Consider the following 22697-nt stretch of genomic DNA (forward strand, 5'->3'; position numbering starts at 1 on the left):
GTGTTTCCATTTAATCTCACATACTATTTTTTTATAATATCTTAATAATAATTTTTTAAATTTTAATCATCTTAATTAACAAACTTAAGTAACTTAATTACCTAAAACAAATAAAGAACAAAAAACTAATGACCAAAATAGCTTGGAACCTACATGCTAGCTTTATCAAAAGCTTAATTATTTTTTTGGCAGACATAATAATACTATAATTAGTGTTTTTTAGGAATATAATTAGCACTTTACAGCTAAAGATTCATTGGCACCATTGATTCTTTGAAAATGACAAATCATAAATTTCCAAATCATAACTTAATTTATTAGGTGCCAAACTGCATAATTTGTAAATATTGGATTTGTTTGGACTAAAATAGAAAAGTAAATCATGATATTTCCTACTTTGCAAGGAATTTTTATGGCTTTTTGTCGGCTGAAATAAAATAAATATATTGTATATATTTATGGGTTCATATTTAAAAGAAATATTAATTTAATTTTTTTAATAATATTAGAATTCATATAATCATATCTTAATATTTTCTAATTTAAAATATTTTCATTGTTATTTTTATTGTTCATAAATCAAAATTACATATTTTCATATATTTTAATTTTTAAGATAAAAATATTGCCCACCTTGTTAATTTTTTAGACCCCATCATGCATGACTTAAATAAAAATATCCTCACATAATTATTTTAATTCACTTTTCTAATGACTTATGTAGAGTGAAAAAATCTTTGAATTATTGAAGTAAATATTGGTAATTTTTTGTGAACTTTGAGATTGGTGACAAAATAGTTCCTCTTTAGTAAAACAAATGAAGAAATTAAGGAAGAAAGATGAGTCAATCATGGGAATAGTATTTTCTTTTGAGGGACCATGCTCTTCTATATGATGGGGATTTGGCATAGCAAGTTGTCATACTCAAGGAAGGAAGCTTCCTAGAAATCACAATTAATGGAGGATCTCATACCACATGGACAAGAACATGCATGATTGCATGAAGATATAGATGGAGAGTAGGGTTGTGGGGTAGGAGGAGGAAACAAAAAAATATTTGGTAGGTGTTGGTTAATTGTCAATGGAATAATTAGAGATCTAGAGAGGTATTGAAAATAGAGTATGATAAAGTTGAGAGGAGATATTTAGAGATATAGAGAGAGAGAGTATGTGATAAAGATGATAATTAATGAGGATAGATTTTTTTTTATCACATACTATCTTCTTTTTTATTTTTTATCGATCATATTATCTGAACAACTGATTGTTACTATAATAAATAATAATTTATATCATATCACAATACATTAAAAAGGTCATTTTTCGGTGGCTATTTTCTCTGAAAAATGGTCAAAATTCATATTTTAGGTGAAAAAAAATTGCTAGAAATGTTAATGGCGAATTATATATGATATTGTCTATTTTAACTGTCATATTAAGATGGATATCACGGTATTATTCTTGTTGGTATAGCTTTGAGGTTATCTGTATTTAGAGTAGCGCTCTCATATGAACATGCTTAAAATGTAAAGTAGTGCTCTCATATGAACATGCTTAAATTGTAAAATTTTCAAAAAAATCATTTGCAGCACAATAATAAAGAGTTTTGCTTTATTTTACTTATGGTCAGATCTCATAATCTCCCATACTTAAGCAACTAATATCATCTTTAGTATTGATATATCACTGAATTATTCACGAAGCGAATAAGAATATCTAAGATGTAGTTGGGAAATAAATTTATATCGCCAATCAATTGTCTCATGGGCTTTAGTTATGTTATATTGATCGTGATTGTAAAAATAAGACGTAAGCGGATGGTTTAACCAATAAGATCATAAGCCAGTTTTCAAATTGATTCGATCTGATAAGAAAATAAAATTTATAAGGAATCGGTCAAACTACTCAAGCCTTAAATTAAAAGCTAGCGGTTGAACTCAATGGAGTGGATTCATTCAACTAAGCTAAATTCCGTGATTTTTCTTCTTCTTTTTTCACGTAAAAAGTTTCAGTATCTCTTACACACAGCTATCTGTGTGCGCTAAATATTTGTAATAAGCTAAGATATTAATACTTTATTGTCGCACATATATATTTTGACATATATTTATTATAATTATAATTTAATAATATTATAACATTAAAACTTGTAGGTGTGATTCCATGCATGCATGTTAGCCACTTCTTATTAAGCAGATAATATAGAGTTATTAGTACTATTTGATTTCACACTTTACAGCTTGCCACATTATTGGCACCACTAATTCTTGTTCTGCCTTTTTAAATTGTTATAGATATTTTTTTATGTCACAATTTTGCTTTTACAATATATGGTGAAAGCTCTTTGTGTCCATCATATATGTAATGACACTGATAAGATGGAGCTATCAATTAGATGGATATGTATAAAATTAGTTTTAGTTTTTTTTTTAATTGATATATATTTTTTTAATTTATTTGTAATTAAGACTTCGTTTTGGGAGAAATTATTTTGTGTGGAGTTCGAACGAGAATAACTGTTCCGACTTTGAGTGTACACACAGCGTACGTGTACAAAATTATATACACACTGTGTACAAATATGTCCACAGTGTGTACACTCATATGTCTGAATAGTTTTTTCCGTCCGGACTCCGCACAGAATAATTTTTCTCGTTTTGGACAATTTCTTTGCTGCTTTTTAAAGCAACTTTATGCTAAAAAATTATAAAAAATTGTAAAAAAGTAGTGATCAAATGTTGTCCCAAATGAAGCTTAAATTGGATTTCGCCAATTATCATAATTCGTGAAGAAAAATTCTGTTAAGGATATATTGATACATTTTATATTAGGATGGCAGCTAATTTTATTGTACGTGAACTTAATTTTATGCATCACATGTTATTCATCAATCAATATAACATAAATGTTGCATAATAAAACTAAATTTAAATGATAAATATAACAAAGGCTTTGATTGGGATAATTTTCTTACTGCTTTCTAAAGCAGCTTTTTAATACAAAAATTTCTTAAAAGCAGCAAAAGACAGTAACAAAAAATTGTCCATAACGAAGCATAAGCTTACAACTAAATTATTTATCTATTTGTTCAGTTATATTTCTCTTTTGAATTTAATTATAATATCTAATAGCTTAGTCCTATTAATAGATAACAATTTAATTTTTAGACAATACAACTAAACTATCAAACATTCACTAATAGAATGCAATTAAATTATTTCTCTAATAGTTTAATTATTTTTCTCTTTAGCTATAACTATATTGTCTAATAGTTTAATCATCTTATAATACAAAACATATCTAGATATTTTTTTTTCAAATATTACTATTATTATTATTATTCACCTCATTTGATGTATAATAATAATAATTAATATAATATATTTCCTTTTATTTGGAGGGAGTTAAATACTCTATGGCCCACCATGCTTTCTTTTATAACTTTGTAATTAATTTTTAATTAATAATCATAATCCATAATTAGCATTATGGTAGAATGTTTGAAGTGAAAGATTAGTACTAAGTACATATTCTTTTCACATATGAAGAAAATGAGAGATAGATCAATCATGAAAGGCATTTCCACCAAAGGTCCCTTTTTAAAACAACATTGGGCCCATGTTCTTTCACATGGTAGGGTAGGGTTAGCAAATTGTCGTAAGAAATCAAGTAGCTTCCATCGCAGATCGAGTTGTGGCTCATTGGTTGACGAAATAACTTTCTCCTGCTGATCCGCGTTTGAATCCCCTAACCTGCCAAAATAAAAAGAGTAGCTTCTATCTTCGATAAATGGGTCATATTGAATGAGAAAAAAATGGTTGAAAAGATTGATAGCTATGTGATTAAAAATAAATAAATATTTTTAATTAAAATTTTGAGGCATATATTTAATGATTTATATTTATTATTTATTGTAAAAAGTAAAAGGGAGATTGAGATTATAAGTGGAGTTAGGAGATGTCAAAATTTTCTAATCCTCTTTTGGCTAACTTTAGTTGAAATCTATAGTTTTTTACACTAATTGTTATTTTTTTATGATGTCTTGGTTAGATTTATTATTTTACTATTACCAACTAATATTAATAAAATGATAAAAAAGAGGAAGACCATGGAGTTCTTATAAATTTAAAATTTATTTATGTCTCCCCTAAATGTTAACATTTACTTCTATCACATATAATTTTTTAATTATATAAAAATATTATTAATATTGATATGTCATAAAAAATCATATTGTTCTGGCATAAATCTTGAGGCGTATTCAAGACAAAACTTTTCAAAACTAAAATTGGGACCATCCAAACTCTGATTTCAAGAAACGTATAGTTAGACTGAACATCGAAGAGACCAACCTACCAACATCGAAATCAGTCTATTCCAAGCCTAAATGAGTCAAAATCAAGTGAGTAAAGCATATTTGGAAGCTTCAAAATATTAATTGGACGTAAATGACCTCTAAATATGGCATGCTTATAGTCAAATCTAGCAGCTCGATGAGACGAATCCAACAAACTTAAGATCACTTAACTCTGACATCATTTTGGGTATAAAAAGGCTTGACAAACACTCTACGATCAAGGAAATCAATATGGTCCGTTGGATGGAGCACTTTGAATTTGCCCCAGATCCTCTCTATACTTACATGGTTTTTCACTTTCAAAATTTATAAATAGATCACCACTCTCTACATGAAGTTGCTTTGGACCTTTTTGTTGGAGATTGAACAGAGCTATGAGGCTTCAAGGATCTGAAGCTCCACCCAAGCACCATCGCTAACAAACTTTTGTTGATTTATGCCAGACCACCGCCAAGCCGCCGATCACCACAATACATTAGTTCAATCATCATTCGACCATGCCCGACCGACATCAACCGCCCACCACTGGACTTGCGCATGACCATCGTCGGACCACCGCCTAGTTGCAAACCACCTTTGGACCATCGCCCTGCCATCGACCACCGTTGGACCAGCATTGCTGCCAACCATGGTCCATCCAACCATTCTTGTCCACCAACTACAATCCCTTCAACTTCTGTCGTCCGTTGACTATGGTCCCCTAACTTTCTTTTGCCCGCCGACTGCGGTTCCCCGACCTCCTTAGCTCGCCGACTACAGCAGACCCAACCTTCTTCGCCTGCCGACTGTAGTCCCTCTGACCTTTGTATCCTATCAACCGAGTGAATACACCAACATTCTCTTGAGAATAACTCCCTTATAATTGGATTCTTCTATCCTCAACTATATAATGCACTAAATATGATACATTGAGCCAAAAACTTTTCCCTCGAGGAAGCGAGCCATTTGTAATTGACTATAACATCGATGAAATTATTTTAACTAGGTTATGCCCTATGGTTTTTCCCTTTTTAAAATTTTCCACGTAAAATTTTAGTCTCTTATGACTCTTGTACCATCACTCCCTCTTTATCTATATATGCGCTAGATATTCATTCGCTTGAATCTTCCACTCCGAAACAAAAAAAAAAAATAAATAAATAAATATATATATATATATTTATATGATTATAAATATATATGTTATATTAATAAATATAAAGTTTCCATATTAGATAGATAAATTTACAAAAAAAATTATGCTATTTATGAAAATTAAAAAATATTATCCAAATGTCCGAAACCCTAGTTTTCTTCTCCAAGTGGCTGACCAAAATTTCCTCGACCGACAAAAAAATACCAACGGGAGCTCGCCGGAGAAGGCATCGACGCGGACCAGAAGCGTTTGAAGAAGAAGAGGAGTTTTTTCGCTGATTTAATTTCAATCCGTTCAATGCTGGCTTTACGTAATCCGGGATTTAATGTCTGATGGACTTAAAAGTGACATTTTGGCTGTTTGGCAGTTAAATCCTACTGCAAACAACCCCTAATAGTTTGATCAGCATCTCTTTCCTTTCTTCTTTTCGTTGAACTTCGCTCAAGATTGAGCGGTAGGCTCATTTCTATGGAAGAGGGCAAGAGAGCCGTGAGTCGCTTGTGCTCCATCTGCAGTCAGAGGAGACCCGCCCTGAAAAGGCCTAAAACCCTAGAACAGGTATCAAGCCCCTACAAGTGTTTTGGTTTTATTCAATAATCGTGCTTTTTTAAAATCAAGCAGTGCTTTTGAGAACATTCTGGCGGTTACTCCAACTTTGGAGATCATTGGAGTTCTGACGTCTATTTGATATGTTAGAATCCGCGAATTTGGAAATATCAGCGAATTGAATTGAAATCTAATGTTTCAATTAGAGGATTTTTTTTTGTTAGTATTGTATTTTATAAGAGATTATTGATTTATTTAATTTTCTTACACTTGATTACATTTTTTAGATTACGTAATTTTTTAAAATCTTCTTATAGATTGAGGATACATGTAAGAAAATTGAAATGAACGATTAATCAATAAATGTTTAAAAGCAAGAAGCTTTCTCTTACAGGTGCCTGACCCCTTCACCTGGTTTCTATCTTGTCACTCTTGGCCAATTTCTCTCTTCCTGCTTATCTGTGGAGTCTTTAATACAATCCTTTCTTCCTTTGCTTCAATTTGGTTATCTACATGCGGTTTGTTGCATAGCTAGGCAAAAACGGGAAAGGAAGGGGATTGGGTGCTGAAAGGAGGGATTTGAGAGAAGGGGGATAAGAGCGGAGAGAAATAACAAGATAGAGGGAGAGAGAGAAAATGAATGAGAGAGAAGATTGTCAGTTGAGTAGAATACATATATATTAATTCAATTCATTGATTCTAAATGACTTTATTTATTCAAATAGGGTTACAAGATAAGATTAAGTTTGAAATCCAATCTCGCATTATTTAAACTAATCTAAATTTAACTACAAAATTATTAAAAAGGGACAAATCATAAAAAAACATACAACAACAACAACAACATAGAATATATTTATATTGCTCAGTCAATTCATATTTTAAATCATAGTTTAAATGAAATTATATTCTAAAATATTGAAAAGAATATAATTTATCATGTTGCATCAATTCACATGGGTTAGAAAGAACTCTATTCCCTGCAATTAAAATGCTCCAAAGGAACATCATTAAATATTCGACTATATTGTACGATTAGCAAAATTAATCTTGAAGAGGGGAGATAGATGGGACGTGATGAATGAAGAATCTATTCAATAGAGAAGGATAAAAAAGGGAAGAACATATTTTAATTAAGAATATTAGTAGAAGATTCTCAGGTAGATCCTCTAGAACAATATTAATAATATATCTCTAGAAACTTATAATCTTTCTTACATACTACTAGATTGAATCAATTTAATTGAAGTCTTGTTACCCATGGTGGAGACTTTGAAACCCTTTTTTATTTGAGAGGAGCAAATAATTTTATTTGCTTTTGTAAGGCAAGTGGTTGACAATAACAACAACAAGCCTTTATCTCACTATGTGGGGTTGACTAGCAGGGATCTTCTCAGTGATTAACATACTTAACATTTTCAATTTCTTTCTCAACCTATGATTTTACCATATAACACGCCAATAATATGCACAAGGCAAAAATACTTTTCAATAAATGAGATGATCTTGTCCATCCTTTGATTGATGTATGTGAGATTATCTTTCAAGTACTCAATATAATCCGTTCTAGCCAAGCCAAAGTTATCCATCATTAGTTTGTATCACTTGAGTGTATCAGACAAATGTGAAGAATTATATGACACGAGGATAGATGCTTGGAGTGGATGTGTCTTATTTCCAAGAAATTTGGGTACGATTAGTTGTCAATCGGGAGAAATATGCTGCGTAGAAGTACTGAATGCAATCGAAAGTTAGGGCTGTAGTCAAGATGTGATTTCCATGTAAGCATGTCACATGAGGTAAGCTATATAGCTCTGTTTATGACTATCATACTCTAGGTGGCTTATGAGTTGAGATTAAGTGATTCAAGAGATTATATGTGGATGGGAGGATGTGTGAATGGGTGAAGCAACAAGTATGTATCATGTGTCCCTAGCTCCACCCTTTGGATGAAATTCTCATAATTTTTTCTCTTTTGACCATCAAGATAACACCATCATATAAATTTCATAATATTTTTGCTTCATATTATTATACTAATTCTAGAAGTAAGTATTATAACAATTTTGATACTAACGATAGATATCTACAATATTATTGTTCATATAGCCACTACTTACTATGATCCCTATCACGATTCTTATATTAATCATTTTCATGATTGGTGGTATAAAAAAACACGTTCTTTTCTCTTATAATATCTATGAATGTACTCATTCTTCAAAGCCTATTCTAAACACCACACTTTTCATGAAAAGCATTGTCATTATATTTGTAATCAATACCCATTAATTGAAAATATGGATGAAACAGACATTTTATATATGAAATATCATCATCAATATAAAACATGGCATGATTATCTTAAAGGATAATTTGTTGTCTCCTCATTCATATAACTCAACATGTTGATCTTTCTTCTCAGTCTGTGTATCCAATTCACTAAACATGCCTGGTTATTATACTACACAAATAAGATACTCCTCCCCCACACAACTACCCCCTATAGTCCCACAAACTCCTCTTACCTGATGACCTTATTCAGTTCCACGAATTCCACATATTCCCATAGCCCTAAAAGCTACACTAACTCCAATCAATTTGCTACTCCCATTACCTCCACCTACTTTTATAGAGGAGAATGAGGATCAGTCACCTTGTGGCTTAACTTAAGCTTGATTATATATATGAGGATGAGGTCGATCTAAAGTGTAGATGAGATATTTTTCTAGTGACTGATGCTGCACATAAGTATTAGGAGTCTCCAACCATTATTGTTGCTCCCTAGCCTCTATAGATGGAGATAGAGATTGTTCTCTAGCTTCTTATACTTCTGTTTCCACGATTAGCTTGTTATTCATAAGATCATATATAGTGGTATATTGTATGGAGATGCTTAAATTCTCAACTAGTTGTTGAGACTATCATACATGATTCCATTCAATTCTCTATCTTATTATCTTAATTTTAACTCTCATAAGTTGGCTTTGATGTGTCACCACCGCCATATCTATATATACTATTAGTCTATTATATGAACTTGCCCGTGTTATTAATATTTGATTGATGATGCATGTTTACTTTCAAGTTTCAACTTCTATGCTTCTAAATTCTCCACAAATATTTAGTTCACTAATAGCTCCACTTGAATTTAATGATGGTTGTTGATCACCTTCACAGCGGCCAAATTGCAATACTTGTCCACCTATGGGTATTACCGTATACTTAAAGAGATACATGAGCCTATTCTACCATTGATGCCTTCATCAACATCAATCACGCTTCCTCATCTCTCTAAGGAAGCCTTCTTCACTCGAAGGAGTTGCTAGGACATGTCTCTTAACATATTGCTGCCTTTCTCATTTTGACTGGCCATTTTTGGACGTGTCAGAACCTGGCATATTAAGATTTTTCATTTAATGAAATAATAATCAAATTTTGTTTTGTTTGTATGCATGAAACTCTCTCCTAACGGTGTTTGACCCGTTCATTTTCTCATTTGGCTGATTTTTTTTTCTCCTTTCCCTTTCTAGAGTGTTAATACTTAATAGAATCCTCCCTTCCCTTGTATCAGTATCAACCAAGCCAAGAACCAGCATCATCCTTGTCAATTTCTTTGCTTAGTTTACCCTTTTAAATGTGTGGGATTAGTTTTCTGTGATAAATAAAGCTGGATCATTTTTTTCCCTCAGCAAAACTTATATCATACAAGGTGTAACTTTCAATATTTGTACTTGAAGTATAGAAAAGTCATATTTTAGCTACGAAATCTTTTTCCGATCATTTTACATTTAAGTTAGATTTTCATCTGTGTTTTTTGGATTCTAAGCCGCTCTTTGAGGACAGTTTTACTCATGTAGTTTGATACAGAAAAGACAATCTATAAAGATTTACTGTCATTCTTATCTAGTTTTATTTGTTTATTTTTTCTCATAAAGTTATTATATAGAGATCCTAATGGAAATTTAATTAGCTTATATTCAGTAGAATTGCAGGCTATTGTTTTTCTGTTAGAACATTTTATACTGAAAATTTCCTTTTTATGCTTGTACTGATCTTCATCTTTATAGTTCGAACCAACTCCCAGTAAACACTTTACCTGCCAAGTCTTTGGTTTGTTTCATATGAAAACATATTTTGTTTGCTTAAGAACATGTCTGGTATGAGTTTATTGGGTTAAAGCAGTGATTATTGTTACTTTCCAGTCAGTTCTATACATCTTTGGGTTTCAGGAGTTTTTGCATAAGCCTACAAACATTTTTTAAGGATTGCGCATTTCTTTTCTCAGATATGTAGAGAGTGCTTTTATGCTGTATTTGAGGAGGAGATTCATAGAGTTATCATGGAAAATCATTTGTTCAAGGCTGGCGAGCGGATTGCGGTTGCTGCTTCTGGCGGTAAAGGTGAATGCAGGTCCTGGTGATAAATTGCAGATGACAATATCATATCTATTTCCCTTTTTTTGTCTATCATTAGTTACCATGTTTGCAATGTAGCAGTGGAATCAAAGTTCATAAGGTTGATGCGTTTTCTCATTTGTTTGGTCATGACTGATTTTTCTTTGTCTAGTTATATTTTTTATTCAATTATAGGTAAGGGAAGACTAAAAAAGGATCGAAAAACACAATTCGGAACTCAAAATTTGGTGGCTATTTTTAGGGGTGTAGAGGAACTCAAAATTGGAAAATATTGTAAAAAGAGCTATCAAATCTTTTTGTATTATGTCGTTTAAAGTAGATGAATAAATAAACATTTATGTACGAGTGATATCATGTCCCAAAAGATTTCCAGTTTGTTAAGAAGTAGGGACTTGTATGTGTTTAACCACCTGTTCCTCCTTTTGATTCTCCTTTCGAAGCTGTTTCTTTAACCTCTTTAAAAAAAAAAAACTTCAAAAGTGAGTGCTGCTGGGGTAAGGCAAAATTTAAAATTTTTTTCATAGCTTGTTGGTTTCAATACATAGATAGAGATGCATGCGAATATCTTTTAAAGTATTTTTATCATAATAACCATCTAGTTTAGGACCGTTCTGTTTTATGCTAATTCTCCCTTGAGGTAGGATATTTGTGTGACATGACTGTAATTTTGTGCAGATTCAACAGTTCTGGCTTATGTCTTATCGGAGTTAAATCGTAGGCACGACTATGGTCTTGATCTCTTTCTTTTGTCAGTTGATGAAGGCATTACTGGTTACAGGGATGATTCTCTTGAAACAGTGAAAAGAAATGAAATTCAGGTATTTGAATTCTCAACTGTCTTATATCCCATAATTTGTTATGTATCATGCCTCTTGCTTCTTATCCCATATTTTGAATGCAAATGCACATTTCTATGTGACAGCGCTCCTGTAGATGTTTCTCTTTCTTTGGTTTGTTGATGAAGGCATTATTGGTCACCGAGATTATTCCCTAGAAAGAGTTTAAAAAAAGAAGAAGTTTAGTCTTGATAGTCTAATAACCTGTTATTATGTACCATGACTCTGAAAAGTTTCACCTGATTATGAGTCAATTTTTTAAAGAACAGACTCATATCAGGTAAGATGCTATTGAAAGATTTTGTTTTTTTGTTTATGGTTTCCAATAGACATAAGCTCGATTACAATAGAATACTTTTGATTAAGGAAACTTTATTAACTCTACAATGCTTTGTTAAGAACAAATTTGCCATTGGCATAGGGTGGATAATGGGGAGTGATGAAAAATTTTATCAAGATCTAATAATTCCATCGTCGTGAGTTGATATGGACCATAATTTGCTAAGTCAACAAAGGTAATCTACTTAACTTGACTCAAAGATCTTTCCTAACAATTATGTGTTGCATTGCCTAAGGAGATCCCATGAACTTGAGGAAGCTTGCTAAAAGGGCTAATTTTAAGATAACATTTGTCTTACTAATGATTCATTCCCTATGGATTGTGCCTACTGGCTCATAACTCATAGGCTTAGCCATTTGGGAATATTTGAGCTTGGTTTGTAACCATAATACCCTAAGAATGGAGCGGCCAGTTGTTGTTTGATTTTATTTTATTTAGGGGCTAGCTTTAGATGGCGTTATTTTTAGTTGTGATTTTGCTTTTATTACATCAAGGATCAGTCTTTAACCCATATTTTTTGCTTTAGTCATGGATGTTCTCGCTAGATATTTGCAAGAGGATTTAGCTTGGTTTATGCTTTTTGCTGATGATATTCTTCTTGTTTATAAGACTAAAGAGGTAGTTGAAGGTAAACTTGAATTATGGAGGTCAACCTTAGAGTCCAAAGGTTTTCGCTTGAGTAGATCTAAAACTGAATATATGGAGTGTAATTTTAGTAGCAATAGACCTAGTGAGGGGATTGTGACTTTGGGCAATCAAATCATTAATAAGAGTATATGTTTTGGATATCTTGGATCTATTGTTCAGACTGATGGTGGAATACATGAGGATATTACCAGCAGAATTCTGGATGGTTGAAGTCAAGGAATGCATCAGGCTTGTTGTGCGATAGAAAAGTCCCCCCTCAAATTTAAGGGAAAATTCTATAAGATGGTGGTGAGACCTGCAATGCTTTATGGTGCCGAATATTGGTCATTAGAAGGGAAGCATAATACTAAGTTAAGTGTTGCAGAGATGATGATGCTTAGGTGGATGAGTGGCTTTACCCTTAGTGATAGGATATGAAATGAGCATATACGTGAAAATGTTGGAGTAGCTCCAGTGGAACATAAGATTAGAGAGAGTCGCCTTAGATGGTTTGGCACATTAAACGGAGGCCTTCCGATGACCCGGTTAGGAAAGTTGAGGTTTTAGTTTTGTCTTATTTTAAGAAAGGTAGAAGTAAACCTGAAAAGACTTGGTTAGACAATATTAGAAATGATATTTATTTATTAGATTAAAATGAGAATTTGACTTTTAACATGACACAATGGTGAAAAAGGATTCATGTAGCCGACCCCACGTAGTTGGACAAAGGCTTGATGTTGTTGTATGCCTTTCTTTTGGAAGCTGTGAAACACAAGCATTTTAAAATGCCTTTTACATCCATATCGTGCATATGTTTGACACCACATACCTTCAATATGCCTTAACGTGTTTGTCATGCTCAAACTAGTGTCAAAGGTATTTCAATCCCAATTCAGGTCTATACACTCGCCAAAACATGACTCAATGCAGGGGTAACTCGTACAGAAGATGTGTGAGACACATTTTTTGTTTTAGTTATTCCTGGTTCGATTCTCATGCTTGAGTACTCACATGCTCAACTTAGATCTCTCTTGTGGTGTTCAAATTTGATGATCTAGTTTCATGACATTTCTTTGTAGCAACATTGTAGAATCGTAACCTGAGTGTGACACCTTGTTTCTGGATCCCATCCCTGCATCATTTCTCTTCGGCGTCTTGACTTTTGCTTTCTTATCAAGCCATTCCTTTGTCTCTTTCTCTCTCATTTTGACTTTGGTTTTTGTCCTTTGCCACTACTTGCTACAATTTATAATCCTCCTCTTAGCTATTGCATCCCTTTTCCTCTGATGTTAATCTCGCTATCCCTGCAGCCTTTGATTGCCACTCAGTTCTAATTCATAGCTTTAGCATTTAGCCCTCCCAATCTCCCTTGTATTCAAGTATTATGACTAAATGTTAATATATTTAAGCCATTAACTTTCCTCCAACTCTAATTTTAATTTTCTATTTTATTGATTTTTTTACTTATTAAAGTAAGGATTATTTTATTTTAAGATATTATATTGATATTTTAGGCTTTCTCAATAGAATATTAGTGCTAGTTTTTAATATTAGAAATAAGATTTTCTTTTACTAATCGTAAGTATTTTTTTATAATAAGAGAATGATTTTTGAAATCCTCACCAATGCGTTTGATAATAATCATATATATGTTGGTAAGCCTTAGTGGAAGTAATACCAATTTAGGTCTAGTAGAGCAATGGAAGTGAGAAGTATTGAATTCAGGTGTCAATTTTGCCCAGGAAACCATAAGAGAGTTTATTCTAGAGTAAGAATTCACTTGCTTAGACAATCTGAAGGTTACATTTGATCATGCCCAAAAATAGCATCCATAAATTTGAAGATTTATAAAAATTAGATGAGGCTTAGCAAAGGTAGAAGAATGCATCATTTAGGAATGTTACCCTTTCTTATTCTTGACAAAGTGGCTCCAATCAAATGAATTGCTATTCTATCACACAACCAATTGAAACTTTTTTTTGAGTCGGATGTCTGATCTGAAAAAAGAGGAAGATATTTGAATCAAAGACAATTATTAATGAGGGCATATGTGAGGTATCGAATTCTGATGGGGACATCGACAAGAGATTCCTATGCGTTTATCAGAGGAAACATCGGAGATCAATGACCATGATGGAGAGCCTTTACTTTTGATGCACTTTATGTACTAGTTATTATATATATATATATATATATATATTAGTTGCTTTTGTAGCCCGAGGGGCATTCTAGTCTATTTTCTTTTGTCATGACGAGGTCTATATATATGACCCCTTTTTATGTATTTGGATGATGAATGATTAAATGAAATTTTGTTTTGTCTTATTCTTCTTGTGAGTGCACTAGAAGGAAGAGAGAGTCCAACATGTGGGCGAACGCAGTACCCATCAGTCATCGGAAGAGTCATGTGATGTGATACATGCTTGGAGTTACACAAGATTATCCAGAAAATTTAATAGAAGTTTAACCTTTATAAAGTTATCGGTCAATTCAAAGTAAGTTACAGGAATTCGCGGTCTTCCACTTGCTTAGGCAAAGAATTGCGTGAAGAATAACCAAGACACTCTCAATCAAATACAAAGGTGATGTAGTGTAAAAGCTTATAACACAAATCCAAAAGTTAATAATGAGATGTTCACCTTGAGGATCTACCCTCTCTTTACGGATCTAGGTTGAGCGGAGGAAGATCTTCCACACTATAAATGAAGTAACCACTAGGACGGACGAGCCGAGGAACGTCGTTGTTGGGAAGGTAGTCGAAGGTGGAGGCGGCACGGAGCGTCCAATGAGGGACCACGGGGTTTGTGGTCGTTGAAGTTCAATGGTCCCGGCAAGACAATACACAATACGGTTGACGTAGCGTTCGACGGTGACGTCGTATTCCCAATCTGGTTCATAGAAGGGGGAGAGAAAAGATGTCGATCTCCCCTTGCTCGTTGTATGTGAGGCCGTGGTCGACCTCAGGATCGACCATGCACTGTAAGCATGGGGGTGAGGGAGCACGATAAGAACGATCAAGGAAAGATGAGGGGTGGAGAGGGGAAAAGGGTTGGGCTGTGGGCTTGGGGGGTGGGGGGAGATGGGGTCACGGTTTGGAAGGGGGAGAGGGGAGAGGGTGAAGCTATTTTGTGGAAGAAATAAATCTGAAGTTTATTTCCAGATTCTAATAAGAGTCCAAATTTAATTTCATATTCAGATTTTGAAATTTGAAATTAAAGTTTAGGAGGGAAAGGTATTAAGGAGGTATTAAGTGGTGATTAAGTGGTAATTGGAGAGAGAAAGAAAAGAGGAGGGGGTCGGCCATATGTGGGAGGAGAGAGAGGGTTTTGGAATTAAGCATGTGGGGACCACAAGGGGTTAATTAATTCTATTCAAATTTGAATTTTAATTTTAGAATTGATTGAATTTGAAATAACTCCCAAATTGGAATTAGAATGAGAGGGAAAGTAGTTTGAATTTCAAATAGGTTGTAACTCCTTTAAATGTCTTTCCTAAATAGACAAAGCCTAATTAGGAAAGCAAATTAAGAAAGGAGAATTTAAATTTGAAAAGGAAGAGGGCCAAGAGGGGGCCGACAGAAAGGAGGGTGGCCACGGGTGGGGCTTGGACCCGGCGGCTAGCGACAGGGAGCTGGGAGGTCTGCCGGTGGCTGGATCAGCCAAGGGAGGCCGGCGGTGGAGCGGGTGGGATGGAAATTTTGGGGAGGGGAATTTTCGGGTTAGTAGGGGAAGAAGGGATTGGTGTAGGGAAAAGAAATCTGTCAAACTACAAACCTTGAACACCACTTCCACAAGAACTCACAAAGAGATCCACAATACTATCTCCTCAAGAACTCACAATGAGATCTTGGGAAATCTCACGAACTCACAAAGAGATCTCAACAGAAAGAAATTTTTATTCATCAATAATCCTCATACAATAGAAGAGACCATAATATATAGACCTAAAGAAAAACAAAATACAATGACGTGCATGCTACTACTCAAGACAAATAAAAGCAAGGGTACAAACGGTAATATCAACTAATACATAATATCAAGATAGAACTAAGCATCAGAATAAATACTGTGAATCGTGGCCATGGATCTGCGCCTCTGATATACTCGTCGAAAACATCTGTCAATGTCCTCATCACCATGGCTCGTGGTCTTCTTCCCCGTTCTCTTTTCTTTCTTCGTCATCACCCACCGGCTTCTCTTCATTCTTCCACCACCACCCCGCAACCAAACTACCTCTCATAGATCCACTTCAATTCCCCTCCCAAAACCCTACCCGTCCGACGCCAAGCCCACCCTCACCCTCCTTGCCGCCGACCCCATCATTGTTCCAAGTCATTATGGTGATTCTAATCATCTTAATGACTCCCTAAATTGGATCAAGCAATAAAGGAAGGTGTTAAATTATTTTGAAATTCAAATTTAAATTTAAAAAACTTTCCATATTTACAAATCTTAAATAAGGAAAATTTTCAAATTTAAATCCAATCTAAATTTAATTTAGAGAGGATTTATTATTCTCCTTCTTAAATTGCAATAGCTTGTTTGGAAATTATTTAACTCCTCCCCAATCCCTTCTCTCCTCTCTCTTGATGCCACCGACTCCCATTAATGGGCTTTCCCCCATTTCTTCCTATTGAGGCTCCATCCCACTCTAATTTGAATTCAAATTTTAAATTAAATCCCTCCAAATCCACTTAGAATATGAAATTAATTTCAGATTTGGTTAAAACTTTCCCTCCCCCTCTCTAACCTAACCCAAGCCCCCTTATCCAAAGCTGCCCCTCTCCTCTCCCCACCTTGGTTGACCCCTCCACTACATCTCATCCCTTGGGAACCTTAGTTCCCTCATGAGTATTGAAGCCACAAGAAGAAGACAAGATCCTCCCTCGTCCTCCTCAATGGTGTATGGCCAATCCTGAAATAGACCACGGTTTTGTCTACAACGCACTTGGAGAAATCGACATTCTCCGTTCACCTTTCTACGAACTGGTTTGAGAGTACGACGACTCAGTGGAAAGCTACGTCAGCCGTATCATTTACTGCCTCACCAAGACGATTGAGATTCAACAAACCCGGGCACCTTGGCTTCTCATCGGATGATGCACTCCTCCTCCACCGCCGACGTCCTTCTCTTGGATCAAAGGCGTTGGTGTTGCTACCATCTTAGTGGCGTCATTTAGTGTGCTGAATGCTTCTCTCTGTTAAAACCCTAGATTAAGTGTGAACGATAACTCTTGGTGAATTTTCTAAGTATTAAGCTTGGATTTTATTACAACATATCTAGTGTTATTGTGATAATTTTGAATTATCTTATCTTGTTCTTATCTCCTAGTTTTGTAACCGCATGCCAAGGCAAAATTACTATTTAAGAATTCTTATAATCATGCCTTGCGACTCATTAAACTTAGAGTAGCACACTTCACAATACTTTTATTAATTCCTTGCAATTCTTGGTTGGTTTCACATCAAACTCCTTTCGCCTGGAAGGTTCTCATCATTATATAGAAAATAAGTCTATATAGTTTTCACGATACAAGTCTAATTTTCAACAATTACAATAATCAAACATGATCTACTAAGGAGTTAGGAACCTACAACTATGTTCCTAAATACAAATATTTATAGCTATACTATTTAATCACTCAAAATTTTATGATCTTAATTGCACATCAATAATAAATGAATTATGGCATGTCCAATTGATGTTCCCCTCAAATTGATGCTGGTTTTTCAAGAAGTATCAATTTGCCTATAGGAATTGATGACATTGTAATGTCAAGGCCTTTGTAAACATATTGCGATTATGAAGGCTTATAGAAATGCGAGTAGGGAAGAAAAATTAATGTTTAAAGGTAATGAAGTGACGAGAGATGCGAAATCTTTTAAAGCATGTATTATAAAAAATATAACCTTTGTAAGAAGTGCCATAACCCATAAATGTACACTTAGTTGATTGAACAAATAGTTTAAGGTGTTCATAGGATGGTTCATAAAGAAAATAAACATACTTGAAAGTATGCATATTAAGGTAGTTAATAAGAGGGTTCAAACTTTAAGACACCCAACGACAATCAATTAATTAAATAGTTAGTTGTGCCTAAGGTTCCACCTATAATTTTGATGGAATAGAAGATTCAAAAAACAAAATGAGATTCACGAGGAACTTGGCATAAATCATTCCAGCACTCCATAAATTCTGAAATCCAGAGTCCAGACAAATAAACTTGGATGGAGAAATATTCTTGGTTTTAACTAGCAATCTCATTTTCTAAATGGAAATGTCTTGCTGTTTTATCATTATTATTAATCTTTCATAATTACTCTCATATATCTCGTCTTATATGACCTTTTGTTGAGAGCAAACACTTGATCAATATATTCTAAGATCTATGCTATAACCCTTACATCTTTGATTTGCCACTAAGTTAATTTTGAAAACTCAGCAAAGGCGGGATCATTACTATTAATTTGTCCCCATAGTTTTTTCTCAATGACAAATGTTTAAAATTGAAATTCTCAAGTAATGGAATTTTTGCTTGTATGGTGTACACCAAAAATATCTAAGTTGTGTAAAAAATTTCATTGACAGTGAGTCTTGAGAGATGATTGCTGAGAAAAATCTGCCACGCCCCCCCCCAACCCAAAAAAAAAAAAAAAAAACAGGTTTGGCCCAAAAAAAAAAAAAAAATCAGTGTTGTAGAATGAGTTCCTAAGCGATATTGCCTTGGAGTGTTGATAGATCAATACTGTAAGATGAATCCTGAGTGCTGAGAGATTGGCTTTTTAGGGTCCTGGAGGTTACAAGGGAAATGAGATTTGCATGTTTGGATCATACCAGACATCAGATACTAGAAGCAATAAGATAGGTCATTAGAGGTGGAGCTTTGGAGAGCATTTTCAATGATGAAGGAGAGTGCTGAACTTCTTCTTATCTAGGATATATGAGAAAAATCGTTAACTGCAGGCGGGGACTAGGACGCCGAGATTGTTCATTCGAGTGGTTGAGATCAACGGTGGTCTTGTATTGCCAACAACAAGTGCTACCAAAGGGAGACGAGTTCGACTAGATTTCGATGTTAGGGGACTAGCACTGGCACGGACAAGTGTCTTTGATACCTTGTCAATCAGACTTATTGCTCTCACACTGCGAGTTCTCATCTGTATATTGAAAATAGTTGGCATGATAGACGGTAAAATTTCAACAATATAAACTATCAGGTATGGCCCGAATCTTGATAATGAACTTACAATTGTATTCCTAAATATAAACATTCATAACCATACTACTTAATTACATATATTCTATATCCGTAATCACAAGAATAATACTTGCATTATGGCACATCCAACTGATACATTTAGCATCACATCTTGAGGAAATATTGTACTCTGCTCTCTTTTTAATTTTTTTTCTCTAGATTAATGTCATTAATGATGCTCGGTTACTAAAACCATGTGTGTTGTGCCATACCGTCTATATTCGTACAGGTAAAAAAGAGAGAAAAATAAACAAAAGAAATCATAATTGCATGAGTCGCTATTGCTCTTTTTCAATCCACTTTTTATCTTAAAATTTGAGTGAGACTTCCATCTTCCCAACTTTAGACAAAATGCCTCGATTTTCGAGTTCGCCTTTTGAAACCTTGGCACATGGTAAGATGGGTATGCATTTCATAATGGTATTGGTGCCAACAGAGAGTGAAATGGATCTCTTTATCTCGTATCTATAATCTTTTGCATTCACTGCTTAAATTTTCATGCATCTTTTGCTTATGTTGGAATATGTTGTTGTATACTTTTTAAGCCATGTTGTTACTTCTAATTGGTCTGCTCTATATATTTGTTTTTCCAGTATGGATTGCCTTTGAAAGTAGTTTCATACAAGGACTTATATGGTTGGACAATGGATGAGATTGTGAAGGTGATAGGGCTAAAGAACAATTGTACTTTCTGTGGTGTATTCAGGCGCCAGGTATATTATAATTTATTTATTTTCTATGCCTGTTTTTTTTTTTTTTTAAATTAAAAGTAATGCAATTTTTACGCTTGCGTGTCGTTGAAGTTCTGTATATTGAGCTTTGAATTTTTTACAAGGACGATTAGGTGATACAAAATTAGACCAGCATATTGCCCGTGTTAATTTTCTCTCTTAAATTTTCAGTTTTCTTGTCTTTATGATGTTTGAGTGCAGGTCTGAAGATAACTTTGTCACTTTTAATTGTTTTACCTTTTAGTTATTCTTTTGATTTTCTGCACAACTTTGTCTGATTATCATCTCAAGTATAAAACAAATATTCTTCTGTTATTCTTTTATTTTCTGCATTTTTTTTCTTACAAAAATATGATGTGGTTTGCAGTTGTTAGAGATTTTTTGACATTCTATAGGTTACACATTTCACTTTTTTTGCATTCGAAATTACATTGTAATTTTTTGGAATTCATGTTCACTGTTCATTCAATTATAGTGCAAGGGATGCTATTCAGGGTACTTATCAACTTCTTAATGGTTGCATCTTATATGAATACGGTTATAAAAACTTACATGCAAATGTTATTAAACTTATGTTTAGAATTTTCTTTAGACCTCGCTGTGCCCATTAACAACAAAAGATACTTGCAACGCCAACTTGACCTAAGAATTGATTACCAAAAGCCTACAAAAACTTTTTTATTCATTAATGTTACCTTATTCAAAGTATTAATATTTCTTTATTTTTAAGTGCATTCGTCTTTATTATTTTCCTTTTTTTTATTCTCTTCTTTCATCTAAGGAGAATGCATCCTTATACTAGAAGACAATTTAAGAAGATGTAGTTTTTTAGGATTCATTCTTCTTCAAACATGGTATTGAATCCATGGTATATGATCATCCCTATCTTCTTAAACACCTTGCTGAGCCCTAGACAACTCCTTAAATAGCCACAACACCAAAGAATGTAATTAGAAACTTCCTAATTGAAATCGAATAGCGATGTCTAGCCTAGAGCTTGATTGTAGGCGAAGAAAGGCTCCAATATGAATATGTCCAATGACCCGACGCTTGTTTCCATCCTCTTTTGGTTCTCAAATGAGAGCAATCCATTGAAAATCACCTGATTTTTATGGGTATGTGAAAAGGATAACTAGGGTGTGGGGATTTGAAAGCATAAATGAAGCATCTACGTAGACCTAGGGCTTGCAGGATTGTCATGCATACATCAAGCGGCCTAGAGACCTAAGTTTTGAAATTTTAACTCGCCGGAGCTAGCGTTTGATGACAACGCTTTTGTTTAGAGGAGACAGACAATTGAAATGAATCCTCTATTCAAGTTGCTTGGATGTCTTCACTGCCTTCAACTTGTCAGAAGTTGATGCATGAAGTAGAAGAAAAAGCCCCCCGCCCTACAACAACAACATCAAGCCTTTGTCCCACTACGTGGGGTCAGCTACATGAATCCTTTTTCGCCATTGTGTCATGTTAAAAGTCAAATTCTAATTTAAATCTAATAAAGGAAGACCATTTTATCCCCCCGCCCTAAAAAAAAAAAAACAAACAAAAAAACAAAAATTGTGGAGGAGGACAAACCAGAAAGTTAACTGCAACTTTTTTATTTTGGAATAACAAGCAAGCAGTCCACTATTTGGAAATAAAGACAATCGCATTCCTCGCTCTCTATATTTTTGGAAACTGGACGAAGAAGAAAGGGTTGTAGGTGCGTATCGAGCTTTCTCTCTCTTTCTCTCTCTATCGGTTTTGTCCGAGACACATGCCAAAACCCGTCTCTCTCCCTCTCTCTCTCTCTCTTCCTCAAAAAAATCAAGAAACCTAGGCCCTAACTGCTCACTAAAGGCCTCTCCTTCTCTTAGTTCTAACTAATCACCTATGTTGCATGGATACTCCTATTTACGAGGCGTGCTGTATCGGATACGTGTCGGATACGGATACGCCTCCGATACGGCACGGATACGTGTCGGATATGGCCTTGCCGTGTCCGATTAAAATATTATTTAAATTTGACTGGACACGCGTATCGGATACGCGTGTCCTATTAAAAAAAAACACGGAGCCACGATTTACCTACTCTTTTCTTTTCGTCCACCGTTTTCGCTCAAAACACGGAGCAACATTTCAAAGAGCTAGGTTTTTCGTTTCCACACACGTTCATCTTCTTCGTTATAGTTGAAGGAGCGGCTCAATGACGCGAGCATAGAAGCAAACAAGATCATCCTTTGTCGACAAAGAGGCTTGACGACGCGAGCATTAAAGTCGATAGGATCATCCTTCGTCGACGAAGCGGCTCGACAACGCGAACAGTGAAGGCGACGTGAGCAGTGAAGGTTCGTTTTCTTCATCGTTCTTCATTTTCTTAATCATAGGCTCGGTATTGAAACTTGGTACCGCTTGGTACCGAACGTTACTGGAACTCGGTGTTGCTCGGTACTCGGTACCGAGCAATATT

General features: G+C 34.4%; 1 protein-coding gene and 1 long non-coding RNA gene across 3 annotated transcripts in view; one reads left to right on the forward strand and one right to left on the reverse strand.

Moving 5' to 3' along the window:
- Positions 1-3489: 3489 nt before the first annotated feature.
- LOC114579945 lies at positions 3490-6668 on the reverse strand. The gene is made up of 2 exons (XR_003701199.1): positions 6431-6668; positions 3490-3752 (listed from the first exon to the last, which is right to left on the reverse strand). It is a non-coding gene; the product is annotated as an uncharacterized LOC114579945 (long non-coding RNA).
- The window catches only part of LOC110099292 (cytoplasmic tRNA 2-thiolation protein 1), a 26826-nt gene continuing 9744 nt past the window's right edge, over positions 5616-22697 (forward strand). The window contains exons 1-4 of one of the 2 annotated variants that reach the window (XM_020826396.2): positions 5616-6050; positions 10327-10451; positions 11132-11274; positions 20111-20230. In XM_020826396.2, the coding sequence (XP_020682055.1) occupies positions 10346-10451; positions 11132-11274; positions 20111-20230 (369 nt within the window). In that variant the 5' untranslated portion in view covers positions 5616-6050; positions 10327-10345. The remainder of the gene's footprint in view (positions 6051-10326; positions 10452-11131; positions 11275-20110; positions 20231-22697) is intronic. The other variant, XM_020826394.2, reaches the window with a different exon arrangement.

The sequence above is a fragment of the Dendrobium catenatum genome, unplaced genomic scaffold (genome assembly GCF_001605985.2).
Source record: "Dendrobium catenatum unplaced genomic scaffold, ASM160598v2 fragScaff_scaffold_716, whole genome shotgun sequence".
In the NCBI taxonomy this organism is placed as follows: domain Eukaryota; kingdom Viridiplantae; phylum Streptophyta; class Magnoliopsida; order Asparagales; family Orchidaceae; genus Dendrobium; species Dendrobium catenatum.